The sequence below is a fragment of the Coregonus lavaretus genome (assembly GCF_964263955.1).
Source record: "Coregonus lavaretus genome assembly, chromosome: 7".
NCBI lineage: Eukaryota > Metazoa > Chordata > Actinopteri > Salmoniformes > Salmonidae > Coregonus > Coregonus lavaretus.
This window is the reverse complement of record NC_139994.1, coordinates 13,822,975-13,838,211: the sequence shown is the minus strand read 5'-3', so window position 1 is coordinate 13,838,211 and position 15,237 is coordinate 13,822,975. Positions and strand designations below refer to the sequence as shown.

At 41.2% G+C, this 15,237-nt stretch overlaps 2 protein-coding genes across 3 annotated transcripts; both read left to right on the top strand.

Moving 5' to 3' along the window:
* Positions 1–1,507: 1,507 nt before the first annotated feature.
* On the top strand, positions 1,508–6,590 carry LOC311132282 (putative lysine-specific histone demethylase 1). Of its 2 annotated transcripts, XM_084165515.1 has the most exons (7): positions 1,508–1,577; positions 1,805–1,995; positions 2,152–2,268; positions 2,378–2,700; positions 2,812–3,538; positions 4,090–4,242; positions 4,512–6,590. In XM_084165515.1, the coding sequence occupies exons 5-7, from the start codon at positions 3,137–3,139 to the stop codon at positions 4,548–4,550; spliced, it is 594 nt and encodes a 197-aa protein (XP_084021641.1). In that variant the 5' UTR covers positions 1,508–1,577; positions 1,805–1,995; positions 2,152–2,268; positions 2,378–2,700; positions 2,812–3,136; the 3' UTR covers positions 4,551–6,590. The 2 variants fall into 2 exon arrangements, with proteins under 2 accessions (XP_084021641.1, XP_084021642.1); XM_084165516.1 differs by having other exon boundaries at positions 1,509–1,577; positions 2,378–3,538.
* Positions 6,591–6,826: 236 nt separating this feature from the next.
* Positions 6,827–13,537, top strand: LOC311132160 (uncharacterized protein). Its single transcript, XM_084165380.1, has 9 exons — positions 6,827–6,983; positions 7,069–7,203; positions 7,662–7,811; positions 7,943–8,125; positions 10,350–10,493; positions 10,605–10,757; positions 10,866–11,036; positions 11,155–11,316; positions 11,467–13,537. The coding sequence occupies exons 1-9, from the start codon at positions 6,965–6,967 to the stop codon at positions 11,622–11,624; spliced, it is 1,275 nt and encodes a 424-aa protein (XP_084021506.1). The 5' UTR covers positions 6,827–6,964; the 3' UTR covers positions 11,625–13,537.
* The last annotated feature ends 1,700 nt before the right edge of the window (positions 13,538–15,237 follow it).

Below are 15,237 nucleotides of genomic sequence, written 5' to 3'. Positions count from 1 at the left end.
CTCACTAACTGTAAGTCGCTCTGGATAAGAGCGTCTGCTAAATTATGTAAATGTATCATCTAGGATTGATAAACCCAGCCGGTAATACCAAAGATTTGTTATAACTAAACCAAGATAGACCACAGCCTGTCTTGTCCAATAGGAACAAATGAGTCATAGTGGGCAGAACAAGCAAGGAGATGGGCAGAGCCAAGCACGAGCTAGGGAGATCTTATTGGTGGTCCTCTGTAGCTCAGCTGGTAGAGCACGGCGCTTGTAACGCCAAGGTAGTGGGTTCGATCCCCGGGACCACCCATACACAAAAAATGTATGCACGCATGACTGTAAGTCGCTTTGGATAAAAGCGTCTGCTAAATGGCATATTATTATCATCTGCATATTTCCATTAGGGAACGCCTCCTTTGAAGTGCGCGTGTGGAATAACTCAATTCGCCTTTGCACTCCTAAACAACGCGATTTTAAAAAAACTTTTGCAAAGGGTAAAGTCTACAAAACTTAGTCCACTCTATTCATAACCTATTTTAGTTTGGGGAACAGAAACTGTATTGAGATCAAATATTTCATCTATGAGAAACTTTGCAGAATGTCGGCCAAAATCCATCTCATTCTATCTTCTTCCACTGCCAGCCAGTGGGCTTCCCCTCACTACCATATTTGGTATTGAGTGGAAACGATAAGCGGATGCTTCACATTTATACATCTGGTCAAATATCGTTCTCATTGTTCTGTCTGTGGTAATACACTTGTGTCCGCCGTGGACCTGCTCGTACATAAAGCATCCTCCATTCAGGTTGCAAGGGATTATTTCCCTCCTAAACTAACTTTAATGGCGGGCCGTCAGAAAAAAACTGGAAAAATATGTGTACTGTCCATACATTGTATATATAAAGGTACTGTCTTAATAAAACAAAATTTTCCATCACCATGTTTGTATTTTTGGACAATTTAGGATGTTGGACACTGCGTTCAGCCAAATGTGTGCAACATCCTAAATTGCCGAAAATCCGAAAATTATGGTGGAAAATTGTGTTTTTATTAAGACGGTACACACTTTTTTTCCTACTGCCCGTCATTAAAGCTAGTTAAGGAGAAAAAGTATGCCTTTGCAGCCTGAATGGAGGATGCTTTATGTACGAGACATTCCACGGGGGACATGAGTGTATTACCGTATGGGCACATCAATCCTAGACGATAGTGCAGATTTAGCGCCCACTATTGGCTGCCTAGGCTATTTTCATATAGATTTAGCGGCCACTATTGGCTGCCTAGGCTATTTTCATATAGGTCCACACCACCCTCTATACAGTCACCTCACATTCAATGACATTTTATGATCAATTTGCAGATTATACAGGGAATGCTTCAGGTGCTGGGCAGGCACAGCAACAATGAAGTCATCATCAGGGGATGATGACTCCCTAGTGTTTGACCCAATCACAGGTGGTGTTGCTGGAGGCGAGGGAGTGGATTTGAGGGCGTGTGGCACGATACATCGCTGGGCGTGTGTCACTGTGGGTCGGGAGGCTCGGATTGTGAACGGCTGTGTGAACAACCCCATTGCACTGATGAGCGAGCAGGTGAGAAATTCTTGGTAACAACACTGACAACACTGACTATTGGCACTCACTATAATACCTTTTTTAATGTCAAGATTCCTCATCGTTCAACCAAAGTTCAACTCCCAAATCTCCGTTTTTATTATTATGCTGCCTCCCTCTCCCTGCTCCTTCTGTTTAGAACATGGTATTGTGTAACTGTTAAGAGGACTCAAATGGCCATTAAATTAACAAGCTCGTCTTTACAGCTGAGCATTAAGATGCACAAGCTTGGGGAGAGGTGTGACCTGTTCCAGGAGGGAGGCAGGGCCACAGACCCAGCCATCGACAACTGCATGGACTTCAACGCCATCCTGGATATGGTGTCAGAGTGGAGGAAGGACAAGTCTCAGAACCAGGACACCCCTCTGGGAGGTGCTACACATTCTGTATATGAGATGTAAATAAAATATTATATTATGCGAATATATTTGTCTATGGGTTAACATTTATTATGGCGAGTCCCTTTCAATGATTTGCTAACATCTACAAAGTGATAGAAGAAGTCTCCAATTGGTCTATTCATTTGATATTTTTCCCTTCCCAAAAAATCCAGGAGGTCTACAAGAACTTCCTTCGGGAGTCTGGGATCTAGTTCAGCCAGTTTGAGGAGAAAGTGCTTCAGTTCCATCTCAGCAACCTGGAGTATGCCTGTTTGAGCACACTGGACCAGGTCTGAGGCTGAGATAATTCTTACCTTGGCTCTTGTAATAGTCAATGTAGTGAGACTGTAGGAGAGATATGAGAACATAGTCCTTACGTGTGTTTGTGTGTGTTCGCAGGTCGGCTCGATCCTTGGACCACAATGAGTTCTTTGCCCAGTTCTCAGGAGACCACACACTGATGGCAGAGGGCTACTCCTCTGTGCTTAACAAACTTGCCGAGGGCCTCGACATCCGCATTAAGAGCCCGGTGAGCCACTTAAGGACTATGGCTATGTCCCAATTATCTCTCCTTCCTCCCAACGTGTGCACTTGTTCAATTCCCTTCACTGATTTGAAAGGAAATTACAGGTATGAGAAATATGGTGGTGGTAACTATCGACTACTCAAGAGATGTCGTCAAAGTTACCTCATCCGATGGGACTCAGTGGACAGCACAGAATGTAAGGACTCATTCACTTAATAAGTCATGTTACAGAGCAACTAACGTCCTATCAGTTTGTATAAAAGGGATTGCATGATTGCAGTTGTCTTAAAATGTATTTTTCTTTTAGGTTCTGGTGATAGTCCCACTGACTTTACTTCAGAAGAATATAATTACATTCAACCCTCCACTTCCTGAGAGAAAGTTGAAAGCCATTCACAGTCTTGAAGCAGGTCTCATTGAAAAGGGAAGGGTTTAGAGCTGCAATATCTTTTGGGTGATTTAAAAGAAACTGGTTTATCCTGTCACCAAAAACGGTGTCTTGACAAATCAAATCAAATCAAACACGTGTATCCTTGACTAGTCTGTCAAAGCACTTCATGATGACAGAGGTGAGTGCTACGGGGCGATAGTCATTTAGTTCAGTTACCTTTGCTTTCTTGGGTACAGGAACAATGGTGGCCATCTTGAAGCATGTGGGAACAGCAGACTGGGAAAGGGAGAGATTTAATATGTCCGTAAACACACCAGCCAGCTGGTCTGCGCATGCTCTGAGGACTCGGCTAGGGATGCCGTCTGGGCCGGCAGCCTTGCGGGGGTTAACATGCTTAAATGTCTTACTCACGTCGGCCACGGAGAAGGAGAGGCCACAGTCCTTGGTAGTGGGCCTCGTCGGTGGCACTGTGCTATCCTCAAAGCGGGCGAAGAAGGTGTTTAGCTTGTCTGGAAGCGTCTGGACACACCTATTCCTCAGGTTGCTCTGCCGTTCCCGTACCGCTTTTGGGACAGACTACTTTGGCCACAAAGATGTTGCCTGTCAGTGCATGAAGGTCCTGCGTGAACTCTTCAAGGAGCAGGTAATGGAATAACCCTCTACTATGAAGAGAATATTGCACAGATGACATTACTACACAGATGACATTTCTACACAGATGACATTACTATACAGATTACATTACTACACAGATTACGTTAGTTACTACACAGATTACGTTAGTTACTACACAGATTATATTACTACACAGATTATGTTAGTTACTACACAGATTACGTTAATTACTACACAGATTACGTTAGTTACTACACACATTACATTACTACAGTACTATACAGATTACAGTACTATACAGATTACATTACTACACAGATTACATTATTACACGGATTACATTACTACACGGATTACATTCCTACACATATTACACTACTACATTACTACACATATTACATTACTACACAGATTACATTACTACACATGAGATTTTCAAGATATTCAAGGTCTCCCTTGTAAAAGAGGTCTCCTAACCTCAATGGGACTTCCTGGATAAATAAAGGTTAAAGCTGCAAATGTAACTTTTTTGTATTATGTTGTATCTTATCCTCACGTCTTTTTCATTGTCTTGGCTAGGAGTTCCCAGAGCCAGTGAGGTACTTTGTGACGTGGTGGAGCAGAGACTTGTGGTCTCAGATGTCATACAGCTTTGTGAAGACTGGAGGCAGCAGGGAGGCCTATAACATCATCGCTGAAGATGTCCAAGGAAAAGTGTTCTTTGCTGGGGAGGTAAGATTCCTTTTATTATTCTACCCCAATGTATCACACTACAGGGCCCATATTCATAAAGTGTCAGAGTAGGAGTGCTGATCTAGGATCAGGTTCCACCAGTCCATGTAATCTTATTCATTGTTATCTAAAAGGCACAACCCATCCTGGATCAGTACTCCTACTCTTGAGACGTTTTATGAATATGGGCCCAGGTCTTCACATCAAAGATAATATCCGTGAGAGTAGATTTCCAATGCATTTCCTTCTTCCTCTCTTTCTCTCTTCAGGCAACCAACCTATTTGAGTGGCGTCCGAGAAGCGAGTAAAATCGACGCTTTGTAACTCCTTCCCTGTGAGCAGTCAGTCACACAATACCAGCATGAAGACATCTCAGTCGTACAGAGCAAAGCTTCAGTTCCTCACTCAACTGAGTCACTACTCTTTTAAGTGGTGTTTTCAACCAGTGTGTACTGTACCTCGTGTGTGAGCAGAGATGACCAATGCTGTTTGAAATGTTATGGACGTTGAATCAATGTGGGTAAACTGATTGGATTTGCAAAAATTCATTAACGGAAGGGAATTTCATATTTTTCTTACCCAGCTTTTAACCTAAATCCAGTGACATTATGAAATGTTTTGTTGATTTCACATTAGTTGACAACTCAACCAGATCAAAACTAGACATTGAACTGACATCTGTGCCAAGTGGGACACAGAGTGTTGGTTTAGTTGGAGATCACTATAATAAGAAATTAAAGATCGGCAGCGCAATTATGCTCCTAAACAATTAATTTTGATGTAGAAATTGACAAATAGGATTTATATAGTATGTGGATTGTTTGTCAATATCTATTGAGTGAGGTGCCTGCCAATGTTGTGCACACATCATCAATGGCTTTCAAAGTTCCAATGTGTTGGTACAATGAGCGCTTAACTGTCTCAGTAATAATAGTTGATAACTTAAACGGATAAATGAGTTCTTCTTGCAATAGCACTTTTCTTGTTTAATAATGATGAATAAATTCATTATAATTTCTGTTTTCAGAAAGGGGGGGGTTTGTTAAACCATGCGGGCTGTTTGCATTTCAAATTAGAGAGGTGTTAAACAATAGACGGGTTGGTTGTTTAGCAACAAAACCGACGCGTGCGCAACTATGGGGCAAAACAGACGAGGTTGTCTTAGATTGTTGACAACATGTAAAGTATATTTAGTCTCCAATGTTTATTGAAAACATGAATACGTTTGCACAATGAGCACTTGTCTCTCAAATACATCGTTACAGTTGTTGGTTAGCTAGCTAGCGAATTTTTGCCATATTAGGATAGAAGTCAAAACAAGACATGGTATCAAGAACAAGATAAATCTAGCTGAAACGAGCCACCTACGATTCCCCACATTGCAGCTTCTTGTCATTGAGTACGTTTACATACACCGTAATAATTAGCTATTAAACTGATTATAGGGAGATTATGCAATAGTCATGTAAACACCTGACTCTGCTTATCTTAATCGGCGTAAGGTCCAAATCGAAGTAAGCATACGCTGATTAAAACACCTGGTTTTCTGAGCAATCATTCAAATTATTAGGACACGTAAACCCCTTAATCGGCGTTCCAGCGGTGTTTTTGATTTGCATGCGCTAGCACCAGCCGAGCGTGAGTTCGGAACAACTAAATGCATGCTTCTTAAAGTAGTTTTCACATACACATTTTATATGTTCGCCCTCGGAATCAAATATGCTTCCTAAAAATAACATGCTCGCTGTGGTAGAACGTTTATTTTGATTGGAGATTTTCTGCATTTATTAGAGTGCCATCAGGTAGCCAGATTTCAGATGTGTCCATGTAAACAGGATTATTAGGGAAATCTTTTTTCTTAAAACGTGCAAAGCCTGTAAACGTTTTAATCTAACTGTTCACAATAATTGCATTATTGTGTGCATGTAACCATACTCATTGTTGCTAGCTAGCTATCTGGCAATCCAGAATCACAACAACACACAGACTTCTGCCACATGGAAGCTTGTACATTGTTTTCATGACGTTGTCAGCTAACCCTTCTGTGGAAGTGTTCATGAATGTACCTGCAAAAAAGCAGAGAACCATTAACACAGACCAGAAACATGTATTGTGGTTACATGGTCTGTGAAAATGCAGGAATCATGACCTGGTCTTTCAGGTGTGCTTTTTACATCCTACCCTTACTCTCTCTTCAAGTAATTGAGGCTTTATTGGTAGGCTACCACAACATGGGTTTGTTTGTTGTTTTGTTTTCTATCATGTTCCTCCATATTCTGTCAGATGTTACCATGTTTGAACATGTCATTCATTAAACGTGTAGGTTAATAAATGAACCAAACTGCCCTAAATTACGACTGCCTCACTTAATGTAGACTGCAATGATTTCTAACTAGCTGCAAAGTACACACTACAGGGTTGTAATCATTAGTCCAAACAGAGTTTCCATTGGACAAATTCAGGAAGGTCCCGTTCCGTTTGCTTCCGTTTAAGAAACGTTTTGCAACAGAATCGGCGTAATGAATACGTCGCGGTAGTTTCAATTTTGAAAACAAAAGTCTGGACCATGACGTCATCAAAGAAGGACAGCGGGCTTTCTAGCAAGTGTAAACAAAAGGACATTGAAATCTTGCAGTCTTGCAACTCGTGGAAAAGGCTCTTGGCACATCGACCTTTTGCGTAAATAGCTCGCTACATTGTCATATTATTACAAGGCGAAAACATGGTGGATATACGCACAGGTGAATATGCCCCTTGAATCTATACAATGACCTATATTCGTTTTATTATTTGTGTTCACGTCTAACATGTTTTTATTTTTTATAGCTGTAACGTTACCGTCAGAGTCCTTAAATGAAAGCTCCTCCGGTGATGAACCATTGATTGCATTAATAAAGAAGATGCCCCAGCCCAATGAGACCCAGGGTAAAAAAAGGCTGAACATCACTAGACAAGATTCAGGTAAGAGAAATAAATAAAAATAAATTGGTCATTTAGCAGACGCTCTTATCCAGAGCGACTTACAGGAGCAATTAGGGTGAAGTGCCTTGCTCAAGGGCACATCGACAGATTTTTCACCTAGTCGGCTCGGGGATTAGAACCAGCGACCTTTCGGTTACTGGCACAACGCTCTTAACCACTAAGCTACCTGCCGCCCCATGTGAAGAGAACATGTGAAATGAAAACCTTTATAAACACCTATTAAATAAAGCAGCCCTTACAAAGTGCAGTAATTGCAGTCAACTGTGGTATTTTGGACGCAGTAATTGCAGATAAACTAAAAAAAAAAACGTATTTTGGACGCAGTATTTGCAGCATACTGCAGTTATACCGCACTCTAACTGCATTCTTTTTCGTAAGGGAATGTACCTTATTTAGAGTAATATGTTGATATTTGCTGTTTGTGTGATTCGGGTTAGGTGACACCTCAGATGATGAACCCTTGATGAAGTTGTTGAAGAGACTTCCCAGACCTAAAAAAGCCACTGTACAAGCAAAGAGGCCAGGGACTACTTATATCAAAAGAGGAACAGGTAATGGCATCCAGAAGACAAACAACAAGATCGCAGGTGAGAACCTCTCTCTAGCTCCTCTAAATGTATGTCCTGAATACTGTAAAATACATATACACACACACTACTATTCTGAATGGATGAATGGAAGGAGGCATCAATTTGTTTGGTCTATGTTGTAATTATAGGTTCAACCCAGGATGAGGACTCCTATGACAGCTCAGACAATGAACCCTTGATAAAGATGGTTAAAAAGCTCCCTAAACAGACATCGTTACCATTCAAAAAGAGACCCTTCAACACAGCCAGAGAGGTGAACGATGTGAAGAAGCGCAGAAATAACATCCAGAACACTCATAACATATGCACAGGTGAGACTAGTTCCTCAATTCTTGTATCTAGCCTATATTTGTAAGCTACAGGACTGTTTCGCTAGCACAGACAGGTATATGTTCCGGGATTCATCAGATGGCATTGAGGAGTTTACCACATCCATCAGTCACCAGCTTCATTAATAAGTGCATCGACGACGTTGTCGCCACAGTGACCTTACGTACATATCCCAACCAGAAGCCATGGATTACAGGCAACATCTGCACTGAGCTAAAGGCTAGAGCTGCTGCTTTCAAGAAACAGGACACTAATCCGGACACTTATAAGAAATCCCGCTACGCCCTAAGACGAACAATCAAACAGGCAAAGTGTCAATACAGGACTAAGCTCGAATCCTACTAAACCGGCTCTGATGCTCATTGGATGTGGTAGGGGTTGCAAACTATCATGGATTACAAAGGGAAACCCAGCTGAGAGCTGCCCAGTGTCGCGAGCCTACCAGACGAGCTGCTGAGGGAGGGCGGCTCATAATAATGGCCAGAACGGAGCAAATGGAATGGCATCAAACACATGGAAACCTTGTGTTTGATGTATTTGATACCATTCCACCTATTCTGCTCCAGCCATTACCACGAGCCCATCCTCCCCAATTAAGGTGCCACCAACCTCCTGTGGCACCAACAGATCCACAGATTATGTAATATCTGTTGTACTCCACACTGCCCTTTCCCACCTGGACAAAAGGAACACCTACGTGAAAATGCTGTTCATTGACTACAGCTCAGCGTTCAACACCATAGTGCCCTCCAAGCTCATCACTAAGCTAAGGACCCTGGGACTGAACACCTCCCTCTGCAACTGGATCCTGGACTTCCTGACGGGCCGCCCCAAGGTGGTGAGGGTAGGCAACACATCCGCCACGCTGACCCTCAACACAGTCCCCTCCTGCTAAGTCCCCTCCTGTACTCCCTGTTCACACACAAATGCGTGGCCGCGCATGACTCCAACACCATCATTAAGTTTGCCGACGACATGACGGTGGTAGGCCTGATCACAGACGACGATGAGACAGCCTATAGGGAGGTCAGAGACCTGGCAGTGTGGTGCCAGGACAACAACCTCTCCCTCAACGTCAGCAAGACTATCATGGACTACAGGAAGCGTAGGGCCGAACGCCCCCATTCACATCGACGGGGCTGTAGTGGAGCGGGTCGTGCGCTTCAAGTTCCTTGGTGTCCACATCACTAAGGACCAAGGACAACGCCTCTTCCCCCTGGCTGATCTTAAAAGATTTGTCATGGGTCCTCAGATCCTCAAAAAGTTATACAGCTGCACCATTGAGAGCATCTTGACTGGCTGCATCACCGCTTGGTATGGCAACTGCTCGGCATCCGACCGCAAGGCGCTACAGAGGGTAGCGCGTATGGCCCAGTACATCACTGGGACCAAGCTTCCTGCCATCCAGGACCTCTATACCAGGCGGTGTCAGAGGAAGGCCCTAAGACTCCCGCCACCCTAGTCATAGACTGTTCTCTCTGCTACCGCACGGCAAGCAGTATTGGAGCGCCAAGTCTGGGACCATAAGGCACCTGAACAGCTTCTACCCCCATGCCATAAGACTGCAGAAAAGTTAATCAAATGGCCAACTGGAGTATTTACATTGATCCCCTTTCATTTATTTATCTTAATTGTTTTGCACTGGCTCTATGCACATTCACTAGACTCTACCCAAACACTCACACATACTACACTGACACTCCAACACACACACACACACACACACACACACACACACACACACACACACTACATACGCTCAGACACAAAACACACTCACACATACATATTGACGCCACACACACTCACACACTCACACTTTCACACTCTTCACATACGCTGCTGCTACTCTGTTTATTATCTATCCTGATTGCCTAGTCACTTTTACCCCTACCCACATGTATTACCTCAACTACCTCGTACCCCTGCACATTGACTCGGTACTGGTACTCATTGCATATAGCCTCGTTATTGTTTTTGTTGTTACTATTTCCTTTTTATTTAGCAAATATTTGCCTACTTTTTTAACTCTGCATTGTTGGGAATGGGCTCGTAAGAAAGCATTTCACTGTGAAGTCTACACCTGTTGTATTCGGCGCATGTGACCAATAAAATTGGATTTGATTCATATAGAGAAATTTACTAAATGGCTTTAGCGGGTACTAAACTTGCTTTTCCTGTTCATCTTATCGTCTATGTAACCAGACTCATCAGGTGACAGCTCCGATGATGTGCCATTGATCAAGATCAAGACACAAACCCGAACAAAGACGCTCCCTACAACAGCCAGAAAAACACACGGCATTAAAAAGCCCAGTAAAGTTCTTAAAAAACACAACAGGAGTATAGGTGAGAACACATAGCACCTCTTGTCTATATGCTTTCACTATGGCATAATATTTCTGACAGTTGTATCCTTGATTCTAATCCAATAGTCTTGTGTTCTGATTGCATGGTCAGAGTCCTCCAATGACAGCTCAGATGATGAACCATTGATTAATCTAACCAGGAGGTCTCCATCTAAAGACACTGTGAGGACAATAGTGAAGAGGTGTGTCGCTAAGGAGTCCAATGGCAACAACTGTAGTCGAAGTGAAGGCAAAACAAGCAGAGGTAACTTCTCCTACAGAGCACATTTTTACAAATATTGCTGAGTATGCTGGCAGATCATGTTTTAGATGGGTCTCTCTGTCTTTCCTTTTATCCTGTTTGAATTTTCAGAGGAAGAGGTGAATTCTGATTCTGATGATGAGCCCTTAATTAGTCTAGCTAAAAAGCCTCTTAAAGCTGTAAAGAAGACCACGACACCAGTAAAGAAGAGGAGTGTGCCAGGAAAGACAAACAAAGCAGTCAATAGATGGAGCACCAAATATGTTCAAAGCACGAGTGAAGGTGTTAATACTTTTTCAGCACTTGTCAAAGCAGGGATTTCAAAGCAATCCTAAAAACACCCTAGAATAGATTAGGTTGAGTCTTGTTATGCAACAGTTGATTTGTATTGCTTTATCAGGGTCTTTGGATGATAGATCAGATGATGAGCCCTTGATTAAGAAGATGGTGAGAAATCCACCAATGAAGACCCTGATGGTTATTCTGGAGAGATGTGACACTAAAGAAGCCTTGGAAGATCACTGTAGAGCCAATGTGGGAAACGCGGGCGAAAGAAGTGCAGGTAAGAATTCCTCTTATTGTATATTTCCCTTCCCATTTGGAGTATCTTTGACGTAGTCGAGAGCTGCACTGTTTGATAAATAACATTGAAATCTGTCATTGTCTACCTATTATGCTGTACTTATTTGTTTTTTGTGTATTTATATGGAAGAGGAGAACTCCGATGATGAAATCTTGTTAAAAATGGTCACGAATCCCCCTCATTCTTCATCAGAAGCTATGGCAGAGAAGAGAAATCAGTCACAAGACTTCTCTGACGATGAACCTTTGATAAAGATGGTTGGAAACCCAGTCATTATCATGGACTAGTATAGATACAGGAATAGTACATTTTAGGACGACAGCATTCAGTAACAAACTTGTCGAAGATGGCACAATAGTTACTGACACAACACCTTTTTTTCTTGCTTGAGTTTACTGTGTTATGGTGAAAATATGTGAGTTTTCTAAATATTAGGTGATCTGGGATAACTATTTTCATGTTTGAATCTTTAGTGTTTTAATTTTTTGTATAACTTTTATTTATTTTTGTATCATGTTTACCACATGGATGCTCGTGGTAGCATGTTTTATAGTATATTTATGGCCATGCAAAAGTTGACTCACTCCAAACAATAGGCCTGATTATTTTTAATTGTTGCCAATTATGGGTCTCCAGCATAATGAATTAGAGTACATTTGTGTGATAAATGCAGTACCCGACTCCTCCCTATTCATTTAGACTGGAATGTACCATCAAATAGGGAGCAGTACTATTTATTTAGACTGGAATGTACCATCAAATAGGGAGCAGTACTAGTCATTTAGACTGGAATGTACCATCAAATAGGGAGCAGTACTAGTCATTTAGACTGGAATGTACCATCAAATAGGGAGCAGTACTATTCATTTAGACTGGAATGTACCATCAAATAGGGAGCAGTACTATTCATTTAGACTGGAATGTACCATCAAATAGGGAGCAGTACTATTCATTTAGACTGGAATGTACCATCAAATAGGGAGCAGTACTATTTATTTAGACTGGAATGTACCATCAAATAGGGAGCAGTACTATTTATTTAGACTGGAATGTACCATCAAATAGGGAGCAGTACTATTTATTTAGACTGGAATGTACCATCAAATAGGGAGCAGTACTAGTCATTTAGACTGGAATGTACCATCAAATAGGGAGCAGTACTAGTCATTTAGACTGGAATGTACCATCAAATAGGGAGCAGTACTATTCATTTAGACTGGAATGTACCATCAAATAGGGAGCAGTACTATTCATTTAGACTGGAATGTACCATCAAATAGGGAGCAGTACTATTCATTTAGACTGGAATGTACCATCAAATAGGGAGCAGTACTATTCATTTTCGAAAACTGAAACTATAGATGTGCTTGTTTCAGTCCACCTATGTAATGGCTTACCATTCAATTGTGTGAGATGACATTACACGTTTTTTTATTCATGGATTGTTTTCACAATTTTTATTAAAAGAACAGAAGTTTCCTATTTGTCTTAGTCATTACCAAAAAAAACACCTTCACTTCTATGGGAGATATTAATTGGCAAAGGATTCCAGCTTCTTCACTGAGACAGCATCTGTAAAATGAGGCTAATTTTGTGTCGAAGTTGGAACACATAATGTTATGGTGGACTGGAAACCCTCAAATGTATATTGTAAATCCACTAGAATTTGTGTGACTGAAAGAGCGTGTAATACATTTCTGTCAATTAGCAGACGCTCTTATCCAGAGCAACTTACTGTTAGTGCATTCATCTTTATTTTTTAATTTTACCTTTATTTAACTAGGCAAGTCAGTTAAGAACAAATCTTATTTACAATGACGACCTACCAAAAGGCCTCCTGCGGGGCCGGGGGCTGGGATTAAACAAATAAATATAGGACCAAACACACATCACAACAAGAGAGACAACACAACACTACATAAAGAGAGACCTAAGACAACAACATAGCATGGCAGCTACACACGACAACACAGCAAGGTAGCAACCCAACATGAAAACAATATGGTAGCTAAGACAGACAACCGTATATCAGTCATAGTGATACATGGGTACGCTTCAGAAACCTGAGATGTATGACATGAACAATGAAACCTTATGTGATATAGACAATACAATGTACAGTATAAGGAAATGAATGAGCATTGATGAATGAATGAATTCATAAAGATGGAGTAGAACGACTTATTAAAAAATTCCCTTCATTGTGACTTTTTCCCGAGTTGGCATAAATCAACAGTTTCTTCCGTCTTTTTCAGGTGCTCCTCTATTGTTGGTTTCCCGGTCTTAGGAAGAAAAAAAAGTATCGCTTTGGTGCAATTTTCACAAGGATGTGATAAATTTTCACAACTCTTAGTACAAAACTCAAAATAGATAATCAAAAGGCAGTTTCAAAAGTTCAAGTACAACACAAAAGCATAGTCACTTTTTTACCAAACCTAATCAGTGTTTCATCTAGAAATACATGTTTCACATTGCAATACATGTTCATATAAAGTAATTACCTTCCACAATGCAATGCTCACATTTCTTTTGATATGATTCTCTTCTCTTTTCTTAAAATACATTTTATTATTACTTTATAGACTGCTGTTAATTGATGATCCCTTAAACGTTTGGTAAATCTATCGATTTTCCATGAAAAATGGTTTGTCTACATAACCAGTTTAATGAAAATGTATGTCTGTAAAGTAGAAACATAAAAAAGTATGATACTTGAATGTACTACTATGATGATGACTAATATGATTTTACTTCACAGTACTGTAAAAATCTGATATTGACAAGATCAGAGATTCACTGTATGTAACAAATCAACGTTTATTGGTCGTGTACACAGATTAGCAGATGTTACAGCAGGTGCACATAAATGCTTGTGTTTCTAGCTCCTACAGTGCAGTAATACAATACCAATATGCAAATAATCCAGAAAGTCCAAAACAATAAATAAATGCATCCCCTATACAGTAAACATGTATCCAAAAGGAAGTTGCTGAGGTCTTTTTGATGGGGGCAGGGTTCACACTGCTTTACTAAAATTGCATTGGCCAATATGGTACTGTAATGCCATAATATACAGTGCATTTTAAAAGTATTCAGACCTCTTGACTTTTTCCACATTTTGTTACATTACAGCCTTATTCTAAAATTGATTAAATTATTTTGTTCCCTCATCAATCTACTCACAATACCCCATAATGACAAAGCAAACAGGTTTTTTGAAATGTTTGCTAAATTATAAAAAAACAGAAATACCCTATTTACATTAGTATTCAGACCCATTGCTATGAGACTCGAAATTGAGTTCAGGTGCATCATGTTTCCATTGATCATCCTTGAGATGTTTCTACAACTTGATTGGAGTCCACCTGTGGTAAATTCAATAGATTGTACATGATTTGGAAAGACACACACCTGTCTATATAAGGTCCCACAGTTGACAGTGCATGTCAGAGCAAAAACCAAGCCATGAGGTCGAAGGAATTGTCCGTAGAGCTCAGAGACAGGATTGTGTCGAGGCACAGATCTGGGGAAGGGTACCAAAAAATGTCTGCAACATTGAAGATCCCCAAGAACACAGTGCCCTCCATCATTCTTAAATGGAAGAAGTTTGGAACCACCAAGACTCTTCCTAGAGCTGGCCGCCCGGCCTAACTGAGCAATCGGGGGAGAAGGACCTTTGTCAGGGAGGTGACCAAGAACCTGATGGTCACTCTGACAGAGCTCCACAGTTCCTCTGTGGAGATGGGAGAACCTTCCAGAAGGACAACCATCTCTGCAGCACTCCACCAATCAGGCCTTTATGGTAGAGTGGCCTCAGTGAAAGGCACATGACAGCCCGCTTGGAGTTTGCCAAAACGCACCCAAAGGACTCGCAGAAACAAGATTCTCTGGTCTGATATA

What these genes read in the sequence shown, in the direction of transcription:
- LOC311132282 (XM_084165515.1), top strand. Translation starts at nt 3,137, where the DNA reads ATGGTGGCCATCTTGAAGCATGTGGGAACAGCAGACTGGGAAAGGGAG. An exon ending in GTGAACTCTTCAAGGAGCAG is followed by an intron (nt 3,539 to 4,089) that starts GTAATGGAATAA and finishes TGTCTTGGCTAG; the next exon opens with GAGTTCCCAGAGCCAGTGAG. An exon ending in AAGTGTTCTTTGCTGGGGAG is followed by an intron (nt 4,243 to 4,511) that starts GTAAGATTCCTT and finishes TTCTCTCTTCAG; the next exon opens with GCAACCAACCTATTTGAGTG.
- LOC311132160 (XM_084165380.1), top strand. An exon ending in GACAAACAACAAGATCGCAG is followed by an intron (nt 7,812 to 7,942) that starts GTGAGAACCTCT and finishes TTGTAATTATAG; the next exon opens with GTTCAACCCAGGATGAGGAC. An exon ending in TGTTCAAAGCACGAGTGAAG is followed by an intron (nt 11,037 to 11,154) that starts GTGTTAATACTT and finishes TTGCTTTATCAG; the next exon opens with GGTCTTTGGATGATAGATCA.